Raw genomic sequence first — 14,824 nt, 5'->3', positions numbered from 1 at the left:
TGTAGAAAAATGGATGCAATTCCCAATCATTTCACAGAATATTTTAACTCAACCGCTTTAATTAAACCTGAAAATCTACACTTTAATTCCATCTCAGTTGTTTCATTTTAAATAAAAATAGCGGCATGCAGAGCCCAAAGCATGAAGATTCGGTCACTGTCCAAATATTACTAGAGCTAGCTGTATGTGCATGGTCTTTCTGGGTGGCGCATTTGGATTGGTCATGGACACTTATTCCACGCCATACTTTCTAATTACAGGTTGCACATTCATGTATCAGCTATATGACTACCAACAAACCGACATGTCACCACAGATGGTATGATACAAATTATTAGAAAATGACAAAAATAGTAACTTACATATGTACTGTAACGCCTAGTATGATATGTGGTCCTTGGGAACTGCAGCTTCAGTGACCTGTGCTAACCTCAATTAGCCACCGCCCGTCACTGGAGCTGCTCTCCAAAGCTCAGCTCAATGTCTCTTGGATTTCAGACTGAACGGTTACCTCATGCCACTGTTCAGCAAGACGAAACAGAGACAAACAGCGCTGGACAAATGGATTATCGTCGGACAGGAACCTGCTTTTTTATTTATTTTTTTTACAGTAATAAATGGGAAAATGAGGGTGGGTGTGTTTATTTCAATTAAAGGACTTTATTCTTGCTGTGTTTTTTTTTTTACAATATACCGTATATACTCGAGTATATGCCTGTTTTTTTTTTTTACAATATACCGTATATACTCGAGTATATGCCGACCTGAGTATAAGCCGAGACTCCTAATTTTGCCACAAAAAAACTGGCAAAATTACTTGAGTATAAGCCTAGGGTGGAAAATGCAGCAGCTACCGGTAAAATTAATTGAGACATCAGTAGGTTAAGTGCTTTTGAATATCCATATTGAATCGGGAGCCCCATATAATGCTCCATACAGTTCATGATGGCCCCATAAGATGCTCCATAGACACATTTGCCCCATATAATGCTGCACAAATGCTGATTATGGCCCCCATAAGATGCTCCATAGACATATTTTCTCCATATAATGCTGCAAAATGCTGATTATGGCCCCCTAAGATGCTCCATGGACACATTTGCCCCATATAATGCTACACAAATGCTGATTATTGCTCCCATAAGATGCTCCATACAGACATTTGCCCCATATAATGCTGCACAAATGCTGATTATGGCCCCATAAGATGCTCCATAAATACATTTGCCCCATATAATGCTCCACAAATGCTGATTATGGCCCCATAAGATGCTCCATAGACACATTTGCCCCATATAATGCTGCACAAATGCTGATTATGGCCCCATAAGATGCTCCATAGACACATTTGCCCCGTATAATGCTGCACAAATGCTGATTATGGCCCCATAAGATGCTCCATAGAAATATTTGCCCCATATAATGCTGCAGATGGCCCCATAAGATGCTCCATAGAGATATTTGCCCCATATGCTGGTGCTGCGCTAAAAAAAAAAATCACATACTCACCTCTCGTCACTCAGGCCCCCGGCACTTGCTATATTCTCCTGTCCTACGTTCCATCGCCGGCGTCGCTGTCTCTTCCGCGTCCTCTGCACTGACGCTCAGGCAGAGGGCGGCGCGCACACTAATCGCATCTTCGCGCCCTCTGACCTGAGCGTCACTGCAGAGGACACGGAAGACGGAGTGGCACCGACGGTGGAACGTGGGACAGGTGAATATGCCCGTTATACTCACCTGCTCCTGGCGCAGTCCCTGCGTGTCCCTGGTTCTCCAGGCGCTGACAGCTTCTTCCTGTATTGAGCGGTCACATGGTACCGCTCATTACAGTAATGAATATGTTGCTCCACCCCTATGGGATTGGAGTCGGGTCCATATTCACTACTGTAATGAGGGGTTCCATGTGACCGCTCAATACAGGAAGAAGCTGTCAGCACCCGGAGAACCAGGGACCTGCAGGGACCGCGCCAGGAGGAGGTGAGTATGATTAGACAGCTGCCGCTCCCCCTTCCCTGCCGACCCCTGGGAATGACTAGAATATAAGCCGAGAGGGGCAATTTCAGCCTAAAAAAAATGGGCTGAAATTCTCGACTTATACTCGAGTATATACGGTAACTATGGGATTTGTAATGGGGGCGTCTTGTAGATGCCTCTCCATTGCTAACCAGTGAGATTGATGTCAGCTCACAATAAAAAGCTGACATCATCCCCAACTCTATTACCCCACTTGCCACTGCACCAAGGCAAGTGAGAAGAGCGAGACTAGGTGCCAGATTTGGCGCATCTTGTGAATGCACCATTTCTTGGGGCTGCTGAGGGCTGACGTTGGTAGCCTTGGAGTAGGAACATTATCTGCGGCCCTTTCCCAGGCTATTAATAAGAACCCAGGGCTGTCTGTTTTGCCTGTTTTTCCTTGAGGAAGGACTGTTTATACTGGGTCCGAAATGCGTCAGGCCTATGGGGGGAGTCCCCATGATGTTTTTCTTTTATCGCTGAAGATGTTTAAATAAATAATTTTTACTGAAAAAGGATTCCTGTGCCAGAAGTCTTCTATTTCTACACATGTGGTAGTCAGCCACTGATCTAAAGGCATGGATGGTCTCAGGTATATTTTGGTGAGCGAAGTTACCTCCTCCCTTCTCCTTTTTGCTATGTTTTGCCTTTGCTGGTTAGAATTTATAGGGGGAAACTGCGTCATTTTTTTTCTTGGGTCCCCCATAAACTACCCAGTAAACGCTAATCCATCAGATGTGAGCTGTTATTAATAGCCTGGGAACCTTTTGGGATATTGTCCCCTTTCCCAGATTAGTTACAGCAGCCCCCATGCATAGGCTTTCCCTCTGCTGTTAATCAAAATTACAGGGAAGCCCACACCATTTTTTTAAATTATTTATTTTACACATGACATGATGAACACAGAGGGTGCTGAATACAACTCCCATCGTTGTCGCCTGGTCACGCTTAGCTCGGGGAGCCTGGGCGACAATGATGACAGCTATGTTCAACACCCGGCTCCTGGGAACAGTGCAAACTGTACGGCCCTTTCACAAGTGTCGGTAGATACATGTCACACAAAATGTCCCTGGTGCAAGTTAAAAAAACTGACATGTCTGCGGGTTTCTCACATGGTCCGTGTGAAAAACCTGACATCTGCTCACCACCACCATAGAAAACAATGGGTGTGCGTGTGTATTTGCAGTGCTTAAAATAACGGACAGCATATGGACACAAAAAAATATGTGTGATGGGGCCTTATAGACTGTTAATGATTTTGCCCTACTGATATTAGGTTTAACTGTGTAAATGTATCATGTGGTCCATCCATCGTGTTACTCTGTTGAGTCCATATTGTTTTGTTTATTGAATAAAACGTATACTTTTTGAATAGTATACTCAGCTTCAGTTCTTTTGGTGGTATCAGGTATATGTCTGCTACAATACTTGATTACATGTACTATTATACCCAGGCTATTCACTTATTTAACAAGACAACTTTCATATATTTACCATATTTCGCCGATTTTCTCAATATTATTATGTCTGCATTATTTTGCCTTAAAGGGAACCTGTCACCTGAATTTGGCGGGACCGGTTTTCGGTCATATGGTGTCACGATCCAATTTTGGATTTGTGGCAGATCTGGTTTACCTCAGTTTAAGACCTTTTTTCCTTTCTGGTCATCGGGGGTTAATGCAGTTTCCCCCCGGTGGCCGCTGGTGTTATTGCATTGCTGCTGGGTCAGCTGATGTTTGTGATGACCACTCCCTCCATCCTTTAAAAGGTCACCTGGTTCATCAGCTGACTGTCGGTGTTAGTTAATTCTAAAGCGACCAAGCTGGGAGAAGGAGCTTGCTGGGAATTGTTGTTCTACTGCTGTGTCCAGTGAATCTGGTGTTACTTTTTGCTGTTCTGTGCTTTGCAGCATTAAGCTAAGTGTTGTTTACCTTTACCTTGTCTGTATTTCCTATATTTGCATACCTCCCAACTTTTGAAGATGGGAAAGAGGGACAAAGTTTCGCTTCGCGCGCCGCGGCAAATTTTAGGCCACGCCTCTGACCACACCCATTCATAATTAGTCACACCCATATCCACGTCCCAACCACACCCATTTAGCACTGCTGATCACACTGTTTCATATACAATAATTATAAACAAAAAAATACGGCCACACAGTGCCCCATACTGTATAATGACCACACATGATGCTCCATACTGTATAATGGCCACACAGTGCTCCATACTGTATAATGACCACACATGATGCTCTATACTGTATAATGGCCACACAGTGCTCCATACTGTATAATGACCACACATGATGCTCCATACTGTATAATGACCGCACATGATGCTCAATACTGTATAATGACCGCACATGATTCTCCATACTGTATAATGACCACACATGATGCTCAATACTGTATAATGACCGCACATGATGCTCCATACTGTATAATGGCCCCACATGATGCTCAATACTGTATAATGACCGCACATGATGCTCCATACTGTATAATGGCCACACAGTGCCCCATACTGTATAATGGCCACACATAATGCTCCATACTGTATAATGGCCTCATTATGCTCCATACTGTATAATGGCCACACATGATGCTTAATACTGTACAATGACCCCCCCCTGGCTCATATCCCCACCTGTATGCATGGCTCATATTCCCCCCTCTGTATCCATGGCTCATATTCCCCCTCCCCCTATATGCATGGCTCATATTCCCCCCTGTATGCATAGCTCATATTCCCCCCTCCTGTATGCATGGCTCATATTCCCCCCCTGTATGCATGGCTCATATGCCCCCTCCCCCTGTATGCATGGCTCATATCCCCCCCCCTATGCTTGGCTCATTTTCCCCGCTCCTGTATGCATGGCTCATATTTCCCCCCCTGTATGCATGGCTCATATTCCCCCCCCCCCCGTATGCATGGCTCATTTCCCCTCCCTGTATGCATGGCACATTCCCCCCCTGTATGCATGGCACATTCCCCCCCCCCTGTATGCATGGCTTATTTCCCCCCCTGTATGCATGGCTCATATTCCCCCCCCCGTATGCATGTCTCATTTCCCCCCCTGTATGCATGGCACATTCCCCCCCTGTATGCATGGCACATTCCCCCCCCCCCTGTATGCATGGCTCAATTCCCCCCCCTGTATGCATGGCTCATCTCTCCACCCCCCCGCTCCCATCTTGAATGGCGCGGCTTACCGTCCTCCTTCATCCCCCCTACCCTGACCCCCGTCCCTCATACTTACCTGTTCCTCACCGCGCGGCCATCCCTCTCGCTCTGTCCCGACTCCCGGCTCAGCAGTGCACCTTCTTCCTGCGTGAGCGGTCATGTGATACCGCTCATTATTAGGTCATGAATGTGCGCATATTCATGACTCTAATGAGCGGTACAACGTGACAGCTCATTCAGGAGCACTGCAGAAGCCGGAACCAGGCATCGCTGGAGCAGGGTGAGTATCGTCTTCAAGGAGGGTGAGTGGGAGGCGGGTGGGGGCGGGGGGCGGTCGGGAGGTGACCCAGCTTTTATAAAAAAAAAAGCAACCAACCTTGCGTAGTGCGGGACAACTAATGTCCCTCCCGGGATCGCGGGGCTGACTGTCAAAATCAGGACAGTCCCACGGGATCCGGGACGGTTGGGAGGTATGCATTTGTATTGTTTTGCCCTGTGCACATTATAGTGCTTTCCCTGTCTGTGCTTTCTGTAGGGGTTGGTGAGAGGTCTTATCACTGGGTGGCGGGTGGAGGTTTCAGCTTAGTACTGAAACAGGACTCAGGGTCAGGCCTGGCGGCCCAGACATGCACACCTTCAGTGTAAACTCTGGGAGAGGGACAGACAAAGTTTCCCTAGTTTGAGGGATATTACAGGGGCCCGGGTAAACAGCTGTAGTCTACCCAGTACCCCCGTGACATATGGGCGGTGTTTTCGGGTGTTTGATTCACCCTTTCCTTACCCGCTGGCTGCATGCTGGCCGCAATATTGGATTGAAGTTCATTCTCTGTCCTCCGTAGCACACGCCTGCACAAGGCAATCTTGCCTTGCGCACGCGCAGTATGCTTTGCCCAACTGCGGACAAAGCCGAAAAGCATCAGTGCACATGCGCCGGCGCACTATGTCCCGGAACACAACAAAATACTTCCGGGACATAGTGCGCCGGCGCATGCGCACTAATGCTTTTCGGCTTTGCCCGCAGTTGGGCAGAGCATACTGCGCGTGCGCAAAGCAAGATTGCCTTGCGCAGGCGTGTACTACGGAGGACAGAGAATGAACTTCAATCCAATATTGTGGCCAGCATGCAGCCAGCGGGTAAGGAAAGGGTGAATCAAACACCCGAAAACCCTGCCCATATGACCAAAAACCGGTCCCGCCAAATTCAGCTGACAGGTTCCCTTTAATAACAAATTGCAAATTGTGTTACACCAGAATACTGAGGCATAACAGACAATGGATGCCAAAAGGTAAGGATACTAGCGGTCAATAGATACAAGGGTCATGTGCCCCTACAGCCTTAGACATACTGCTGTCCCCTCACCGCTGGGTCATGTGCCCCTACAGCCCTAGACATACTGCTGTCCCTTCACTGCTGTGTCATGTGCCCCTACAGCTCTAGACATATTGCTGCCCCCTCACCGTTGGGTCATGTGCCCCTACAGCCCTAGACATACTGCTGCCCCCTCACAGCTGGGTCATGTGCCCCTACAGCCCTAGACATACTGCTGCCCCCTCACAGCTGGGTCATGTGCCCCTACAGCTCTAGACATACTGCTGCCCCCTCACCGCTGGGTCATGTGCCCCTACAGCTCTAGACATACTGCTGCCCCCTCACCGCTGGGTCATGTGCCCCTACAGCTCTAGACATACTGCTGCCCCCTCACCGCTGGGTCATGTGCCCCTACAGCTCTAGACATACTGCTGCCCCCTCACTGCTGTGTCATGTGCCCCTACAGCTCTAGACATACTGCTGCCCCCTCACAGCTGGGTCATGTGCCCCTACAGCTCTAGACATACTGCTGCCCCCTCACTGCTGTGTCATGTGCCCCTACAGCTCTAGACATACTGCTGCCCCCTCACAGCTGGGTCATGTGCCCCTACAGCTCTAGATATACTGCTGCCCCCTCACCGCTGGGTCATGTGCCCCTACAGCCCTAGACATACTGCTGCCCCCTCACAGCTGGGTCATGTGCCCCTACAGCTCTAGACATACTGCTGCCCCCTCACTGCTGTGTCATGTGCCCCTACAGCTCTAGACATACTGCTGCCCCCTCACAGCTGGGTCATGTGCCCCTACAGCCCTAGACAAACTGCTGCCCCCTCACAGCTGGGTCATGTGCCCCTACAGCTCTAGATATACTGCTGCCCCCTCACCGCTGGGTCATGTGCCCCTACAGCCCTAGACATACTGCTGCCCCCTCACAGCTGGGTCATGTGCCCCTACAGCTCTAGACATACTGCTGCCCCCTCACCGCTGGGTCATGTGCCCCTACAGCTCTAGACATACTGCTGCCCCCTCACCGCTGTGTCATGTGCCCCTACAGCTCTAGACATACTGCTGCCCCCTCACAGCTGGGTCATGTGCCCCTACAGCTCTAGACATACTGCTGCCCCCTCACAGCTGGGTCATGTGCCCCTACAGCTCTAGACATACTGCTGCCCCCTCACCGCTGGGTCATGTGCCCCTACAGCTCTAGACATACTGCTGCCCCCTCACCGCTGGGTCATGTGCCCCTACAGCCCTAGACATACTGCTGCCCCCTCACAGCTGGGTCATGTGCCCCTACAGCTCTAGACATACTGCTGCCCCCTCACCGCTGGGTCATGTGCCCCTACAGCTCTAGACATACTGCTGCCCCCTCACTGCTGTGTCATGTGCCCCTACAGCTCTAGACATACTGCTGCCCCCTCACTGCTGTGTCATGTGCCCCTACAGCTCTAGACATACTGCTGCCCCCTCACAGCTGGGTCATGTGCCCCTACAGCCCTAGACATACTGCTGTCCCCTCACCGCTGGGTCATGTGCCCCTACAGCTCTAGACATACTGCTGCCCCCTCACCGCTGGGTCATGTGACCCTACAGCTCTAGACATACTGCTGCCCCCTCACCGCTGGGTCATGTGCCCCTACAGCTCTAGACATACTGCTGCCCCCTCACTGCTGTGTCATGTGCCCCTACAGCTCTAGACATACTGCTGCCCCCTCACTGCTGTGTCATGTGCCCCTACAGCTCTAGACATACTGCTGCCCCCTCACTGCTGTGTCATGTGCCCCTACAGCTCTAGACATACTGCTGCCCCCTCACAGCTGGGTCATGTGCCCCTACAGCTCTAGACATACTGCTGCCCCCTCACAGCTGGGTCATGTGCCCCTACAGCTCTAGACATACTGCTGCCCCCTCACCGCTGGGTCATGTGCCCCTACAGCTCTAGACATACTGCTGCCCCCTCACTGCTGTGTCATGTGCCCCTACAGCTCTAGACATACTGCTGCCCCCTCACTGCTGTGTCATGTGCCCCTACAGCTCTAGACATACTGCTGTCCCCTCACAGCTGGGTCATGTGCCCCTACAGCCCTAGACAAACTGCTGCCCCCTCACAGCTGGGTCATGTGCCCCTACAGCTCTAGACATACTGCTGCCCCCTCACCGCTGGGTCATGTGCCCCTACAGCCCTAGACATACTGCTGCCCCCTCACAGCTGGGTCATGTGCCCCTACAGCTCTAGACATACTGCTGCCCCCTCACAGCTGGGTCATGTGCCCCTACAGCTCTAGACATACTGCTGCCCCCTCACCGCTGGGTCATGTGCCCCTACAGCTCTAGACATACTGCTGCCCCCTCACCGCTGGGTCATGTGCCCCTACAGCTCTAGACATACTGCTGCCCCCTCACCGCTGGGTCATGTGCCCCTACAGCTCTAGACATACTGCTGCCCCCTCACTGTAGGGTCATGTCCGGTACAGCACACAGACCACAGTACGACTACATGTGCAGGAAAACAGAGCGCCTGCTGACGTCACCACTGCGCATGCTCCCAGGCACGGCCGTAGACTACTTATTCGGGCCTGTCTACCCGGCAACTGCTGGTTAACCCTTCCATCGCTGACTGCGGGAAATAACGGGTGCTCGCCGGTAACAACGGTTCTCGTTCCTAGTCCGACGCTGCTCCGCGCACCGGACGGCGCCCTGACAGACCCGCAGGTCACACTGGGAGCGCACACCGCTGCAGCCGCCACCCCCCGTTCTTCTCACTCACCTTGCTGGATTCCTGCAGCCGATAGCGGCACAGCGTGTGGTCCAGGTCGAAGCCCATGACATCGCAGTCGGCGAGTGAGAAGTGGTCGCTCATTGTTGGAGGCGGGGGAGAAGGGAGAGCGCTGCACGGTGCGGTCCCTGCCCGGGGCTGAGCTGCCGTCTGCACTTTTCCCGCTCCTTCTCAGGGCGGCAGCACAGTCCTGCACACGGCCTACAGCTCCATTACTGGGGCGCCTTCCCCGGCCTGGGGGAGCTGAACTAGTGCCCTGTCACACTGCAGCTCCCGGGGACGGTTATGGCGGCCTGAAGTCTGTTTGCTGGAGTTACAGCTGATTGAGCATAAAGGTCACCTGTCATGTACCCAAATGCTACTAGCGGAAGCTGTGGGGTTAATAGTGGTCCAGACCCCGGCTACCACACTGACAGCGCGGCTACCGGGAGGAAACAAACATTCCCCCGGGAGCCGCCAGCGTGTATAGAGATATGGCTGCAGACACCGCCCCGTATACCGTGAGCGGCAGCGGTCTGGGCAGAGTCTGCTGCCTCTCAATGTCCAGGACGTGGCTACAGCTGACTGAAAACTGGAGGGAGAAACTTCATGGCCTCCCTGGCAGAGCAGCATTGTAGTTACCATGGTAACTTGCAGCTTAACCCTGGCTGCCTGCCATGGTGCAGCAGTAGTTGGCGCACGACGACGCCCCTTTAAAGGGAACCTGTCACCCCCAAAATCGAAGGTGAGCTAAGTCCACCGGCATCAGGGGCTTATTTACAGCATTCTGGAATGCTGTAGATAAGCCCCCGATGTATCCTGAAAGATGAGAAAAAGAGGTTAGATTATACTCACCCAGGGGCGGTCCCAGTCCGATGGGCGTCGCGGTCCGGCGCCTCCCATCTTCATCAGATGACATCCTCTTCTTGTCTTCATGCTGTGGCTCCGTTGCAGGCGTACTTAGTACTGCAGTGCGCAGGGAAAGGTCAGAGAGGCCCTGCGCACTGCAGTACTTTGCTCTGCCCTCAACAGGGCAAAGTACACCCACGGCGTGAAGACAAGAAGAGGATGTCATCTGATGAAGATGGGAGGCCCCGGACAGCGACGCCCATCGGACCGGGACCGCCCCTGGGTGAGTATAATCTAACCTCTTTTTCTCATCTTTCAGGATACATCGGGGGCTTTTCTACAGCATTACAGAATGCTGTAAATAAGCCCCTGATGCCGGTGGCCTTAGCTCACCTTCCATTTTCGGGGTGACAGGTTCCCTTTAAGGCTATAAAGTCAGGAGCCAGTGAGCGGTTCTCTGTGACGTTTCATACATACATTTGCCGTGGGCTTCATACAGTCTGATCAGTATGTTATACCAAAAACCTCATGCTCCGTTATATCTCTTTTTGCCTAGCGGCATTAGATCAGTGTATGATTTTTGGAGGTGCGGGCTTTGCTTTTTTTCAGCATATTGCATGATCTGGTTTTTTTGTCTGATGTGCACTCCTATTTGGAACAGGTGATTTTAGTTAGCAGGAGACTGCAGATGGGTCCAGCCTATGTTTGCTTCATTTGAGAACTTCGGGAAGATGAGTTGCATGGCTCCTTTCACTTGGTGTTGGTACTGTGTGGCGGCCATTGTTGCTTTAGTTTTGGGTGGTGCGGTCTGAAATCATGGAGACTCAGTGTTGCAACATGAATGCTGTGAGTCACCAGGCCAACTGCCCTGCTGGTGCATTGTCGCTGCGACGCTGGTTAGCGCACGATGCTGCTCCTTTAAATGGGTTATCCACTACCAGGACATCCCCTTCTTAACCCTTTTCCAATATCAGGCGTATATTTACCCTGATATCGGACTCCCTCTCTTTAATGTGCGGTGAGCCCACATCTTTTCTTGCACAGTTCAGCTGTTTTGAACAGCTGACATGTGCTCGGAACAGCCGAGGGTGGAATCGCGATCCACTCGCAGCTATTAACCCGTTAAATGCCCCTGTCAAACGCTGACAGCGGCATTTAACAAGCACTTCCTGAAATCCGTCCCCCAGTGACCTCCATCACGTGATCGCGGGTCCCCGGTGAGTTGGCATGACAACCAGAGGTCTCCTGGAGACCTCTATGTTTGTCAATGCCGGCTTGCTGTGAGCGCCGCCCAGTTCTTGGCGCTCATGGCAAGTGAGTAATTCAGCTACATGGAGGCGAACTGATCATCGCCTATATGTAGCTGAGCCGATCGGGTAATGGCAGCTACTAGTCTACCATGGAGACTATTAACCCCTTTCTGCCATCCGACGTACTATTCCATCCATGTGACTTGGGCCTTCCCAAGGACAGAATAGTACGTCATACACGATCAGCCGCGCTCACTGGGGGAACTCGGCTGTGTGTCAGCTGATTATCGCAGCTGACACCGGGACTAAGTGCCAGGAGCGATCATGGACCGCTCCCGGAACTTTAACCCTGGAAAACTGAGCTCAAACAAGATCGCAGCATTCCGGTGGCATAGTGAAGCATTGCTCAGGGAGGGGGCTCCCTGCCTACTTCCCTGAGACCCCCAGAACAACTCGAAGTTCTCCCTGCCTTCAAACCCCTGGAACCAAGATGGCCGCAGGGTCCTGCATGGAGGTGGCTTGTCAGTGCCTGCTGAAAGCAGGACTTGAGAAGCCTCCTTCACTGCCTGTCAGATCGCTGATCAGACACAGTGCCTTGCAAAGTGTCAGATCAGCAATCTGACTGTATACAGTGATGTGCCACCCTGGGACAATGTAAAAAAAAAAAGTAAAAAAAAAAAAAATAACAATCTTTATTTTTATAAACCGCTAATATATTCCGTAGCGCGTTACAGTTTGAACACATTATCACTGCTGTCCTCGATGGGGCTCACAATCTAGAATCCCTATCAGTATGTTTTTGGAATGTGGGAGTCAACCGTAGGAAACCCACGCAAACACAGAGAGAACATACAATCTCCTTGCAGATGTTGTCCTTGGTGGGATTTGAACCCAGGACTCCAGCGCTACAAGGCACTAACCACTGAGCCACCGTGATTCCTAAATGAAAAAAATATTGTTCCAAAAAATACATTTCTTTATGTAAGTAAAAAAAAAACAATAAAAGTACACATATTTATTATCACCGCATCCGTAACGACCCTACCTATAAAACTGACCCACTAGTTTTCCATGGGAGGCTAGAAGCTGGCATAGCCTGATCGGCTCTGCTACATAGGAGCGATCATCAGATCGCTCCTATGTAGCTGAATTACAGGCTTGCTATGAACGCCGACCACAGGGTGGCGCTCACAGCAAGCCGGCATCAGTAACTATAGAGGTCTCAAGGATACCTCTGATTACTATGCCAATGCATCGCTGACCCCTGATCATGTGACGGGGTCGGCGATGAGCGCATTTCCAGCCGCGCATCCGGAAGCGGTAGTTAAATTCCGCTGTCAGCGTTTGACAGCGACATTTAACTAGTTAATAGCGGCGGGTGGATCGCGATTCCACTTGCCGCTATTGCGCGCACATGTCAGCTGTTCAAAATAGCTGACATGTCGCAGCTTTGATGTGGGCTCACCGCCGGAGCCCACATCAAAGCACGGGATCTGACCTCTGACGTACTATCCCGTCCGAGGTCAGATAGGGGTTAAAGTGGGAATAAGGGGTGTGTTAGAGTTAGGTTTTTGGTTAGGGTTGGGATTAGGGTTAGAGGTGTGTTGGGGCTAGGGTTGTAGTAAGAATTGGGGGTTTCCACTGTTTAGGCACATTCAATGCTCTCAAAAAGGGACATGGCGTCCGATCTCAATTCCAGCCAATTCTGCGTTGAAAAAGTAAAACGGTGCTCCTTCCCTTCCGAGCTCTGCCATGCGCCCAAACAGTGGTTTCCCCCAACATATGGGGTATCAGCGTACTCAGGACAAATTGCAAAACAACTTTTGGAGTCCAATTTCTCCTTTTACAAATGGAAAGATAAAACATTGGGGGAGAAAAGATCATTTTTGTGAAAACAATATGATTTTTTATTTTTATGGCTCTACATTATAAACTTCTGTGAAGCACTTGGGGGTTCAATGTGCTCACCACACATGTAGGTAAGTTCCTTAGGGGGTCTACTTTCCCAAATGGGGTCACTTGTGGGGGGTTTCCACTGTTTAGGCACATCAGGGGCTCTCCAAACGCGACATGGCATCCGATCTCAATTCCAGCCAATTCTGCATTGAAAAGCTAAACGGCGCTCCTACCCTTCCGAGCTCTGCCATGCGCCCAACCAGTGGTTTAGCTGCAGATATGGGGTATCAGCGTACTTAGGAAAAATTTTACAACAACTTTTGAGGTCCAATTTCTCCTGTTACCCTTGATAAAATAAAACAAATTGGATCTGAAGTAAATTTTTTGTTAAAAAAAAAAAGTTAAATGTTAATCTTTTTTTTAAACATTCCAAAAATTCCTTAGAATGGTGTCACTTTTCGGTATTTTCTATCATATAGATCTCTCAAAGTGGCTTCAAATGTGATATAGGCCCTAAAAAGAAAATGGTGTTGTAAAAATGAGAAATCGCTGGTCAACTTTTAACCCTTATAACTTCCTAACAAAAAAAATGTTGGTTCCAAAATTGTGCTGATGTAAAGTAGACATGTGGGAAATGTTACTTATTAAGTGTTTTGTGTGACATATCTCTGTGATTTAAGGACATGAAAATTCAAATTTGGAAAATTGCAAAATTTTCGCCAAATTTTCATTTTTTTCACAAATAAACGCAAGTCTTATCAAGGAAATTTTACCACTATCATGAAGCCCAATATGTCATTTTTTGAGCAGTGTATTTTATCATGTGATGCACTGGAAAGCTGGAAAAAATTCCAAGTACACTACTGTTCAAAAGTTTAGGGTCACTTAGAATTTTCCTTATTTTTTCAAAGAAAAGCACAGTTTTTTCCAATGAAGCTAGCATTAAATGATTCAGAAATACACTCTATACATTGTTAATGTGGTACTTCACTATTCTAGCTGCAAACGTCTGGTTTGTAATGCAATATCTTCATAGGTGTATAGAAGCCCATTTCCAGCAACCATCACTCCAGTGTTCTTATGGTACTTTGTGCTTGCTAACTGTAAGAAGGCTAATGGATGGTTAGAATACCCTTGAAAACCCTTGTGCAAGTATGTTAGCACAACTGAAAACAGATTGGCCGCTGCGGATTTGCAGCAGTTTGCCCTGAGTTTACAGCATCATGTAAACCTATGGAAAACAAAATCCACAGTGCACATGCTGCGGAAAAAAACGCGCGGAAACGTAGCGTTGTTTATTCCGCAGCATGTCAATTTTTTCTGCGGATTCCGCAGCAGTTTACACCTGCTCCATAATAGGATTCCGCAGGTGTAATACTGCAGTTGGAATCTGCACAAAATCCGCGGTAATTCCGCAGTGCGGATTACCCACGGAATTACCAAAATCAATCCGGAAAAATCCGCACCACTTTCCGCAACGTGTGCACGTGGCCTTACATTTGTTGGTTCCATTAAACTGTCAAAATGGGCAGAAAAAAGAACTTTCATGTGAAACTCGACAGTCTATTC

General features: G+C 49.6%; 1 protein-coding gene across 1 annotated transcript in view; it reads right to left on the bottom strand.

The window, feature by feature from the left end:
• The window catches only part of NT5DC1 (5'-nucleotidase domain containing 1), a 397,045-nt gene extending 387,134 nt beyond the window's left edge, over positions 1–9,911 (bottom strand). The window contains exon 1 of the mRNA XM_077289501.1: positions 9,273–9,911. Coding sequence (XP_077145616.1) covers positions 9,273–9,365 — 93 coding nt within the window. The 5' untranslated portion in view covers positions 9,366–9,911. The remainder of the gene's footprint in view (positions 1–9,272) is intronic.
• Between the last annotated feature and the right edge of the window lie 4,913 nt (positions 9,912–14,824).

Source organism: Ranitomeya variabilis, chromosome 2 (assembly GCF_051348905.1).
Source record: "Ranitomeya variabilis isolate aRanVar5 chromosome 2, aRanVar5.hap1, whole genome shotgun sequence".
Lineage (NCBI taxonomy): Eukaryota > Metazoa > Chordata > Amphibia > Anura > Dendrobatidae > Ranitomeya > Ranitomeya variabilis.
The sequence above is the reverse complement of the archived record's forward strand: the minus strand, read 5'-3'. Positions and strand labels throughout refer to the sequence as shown.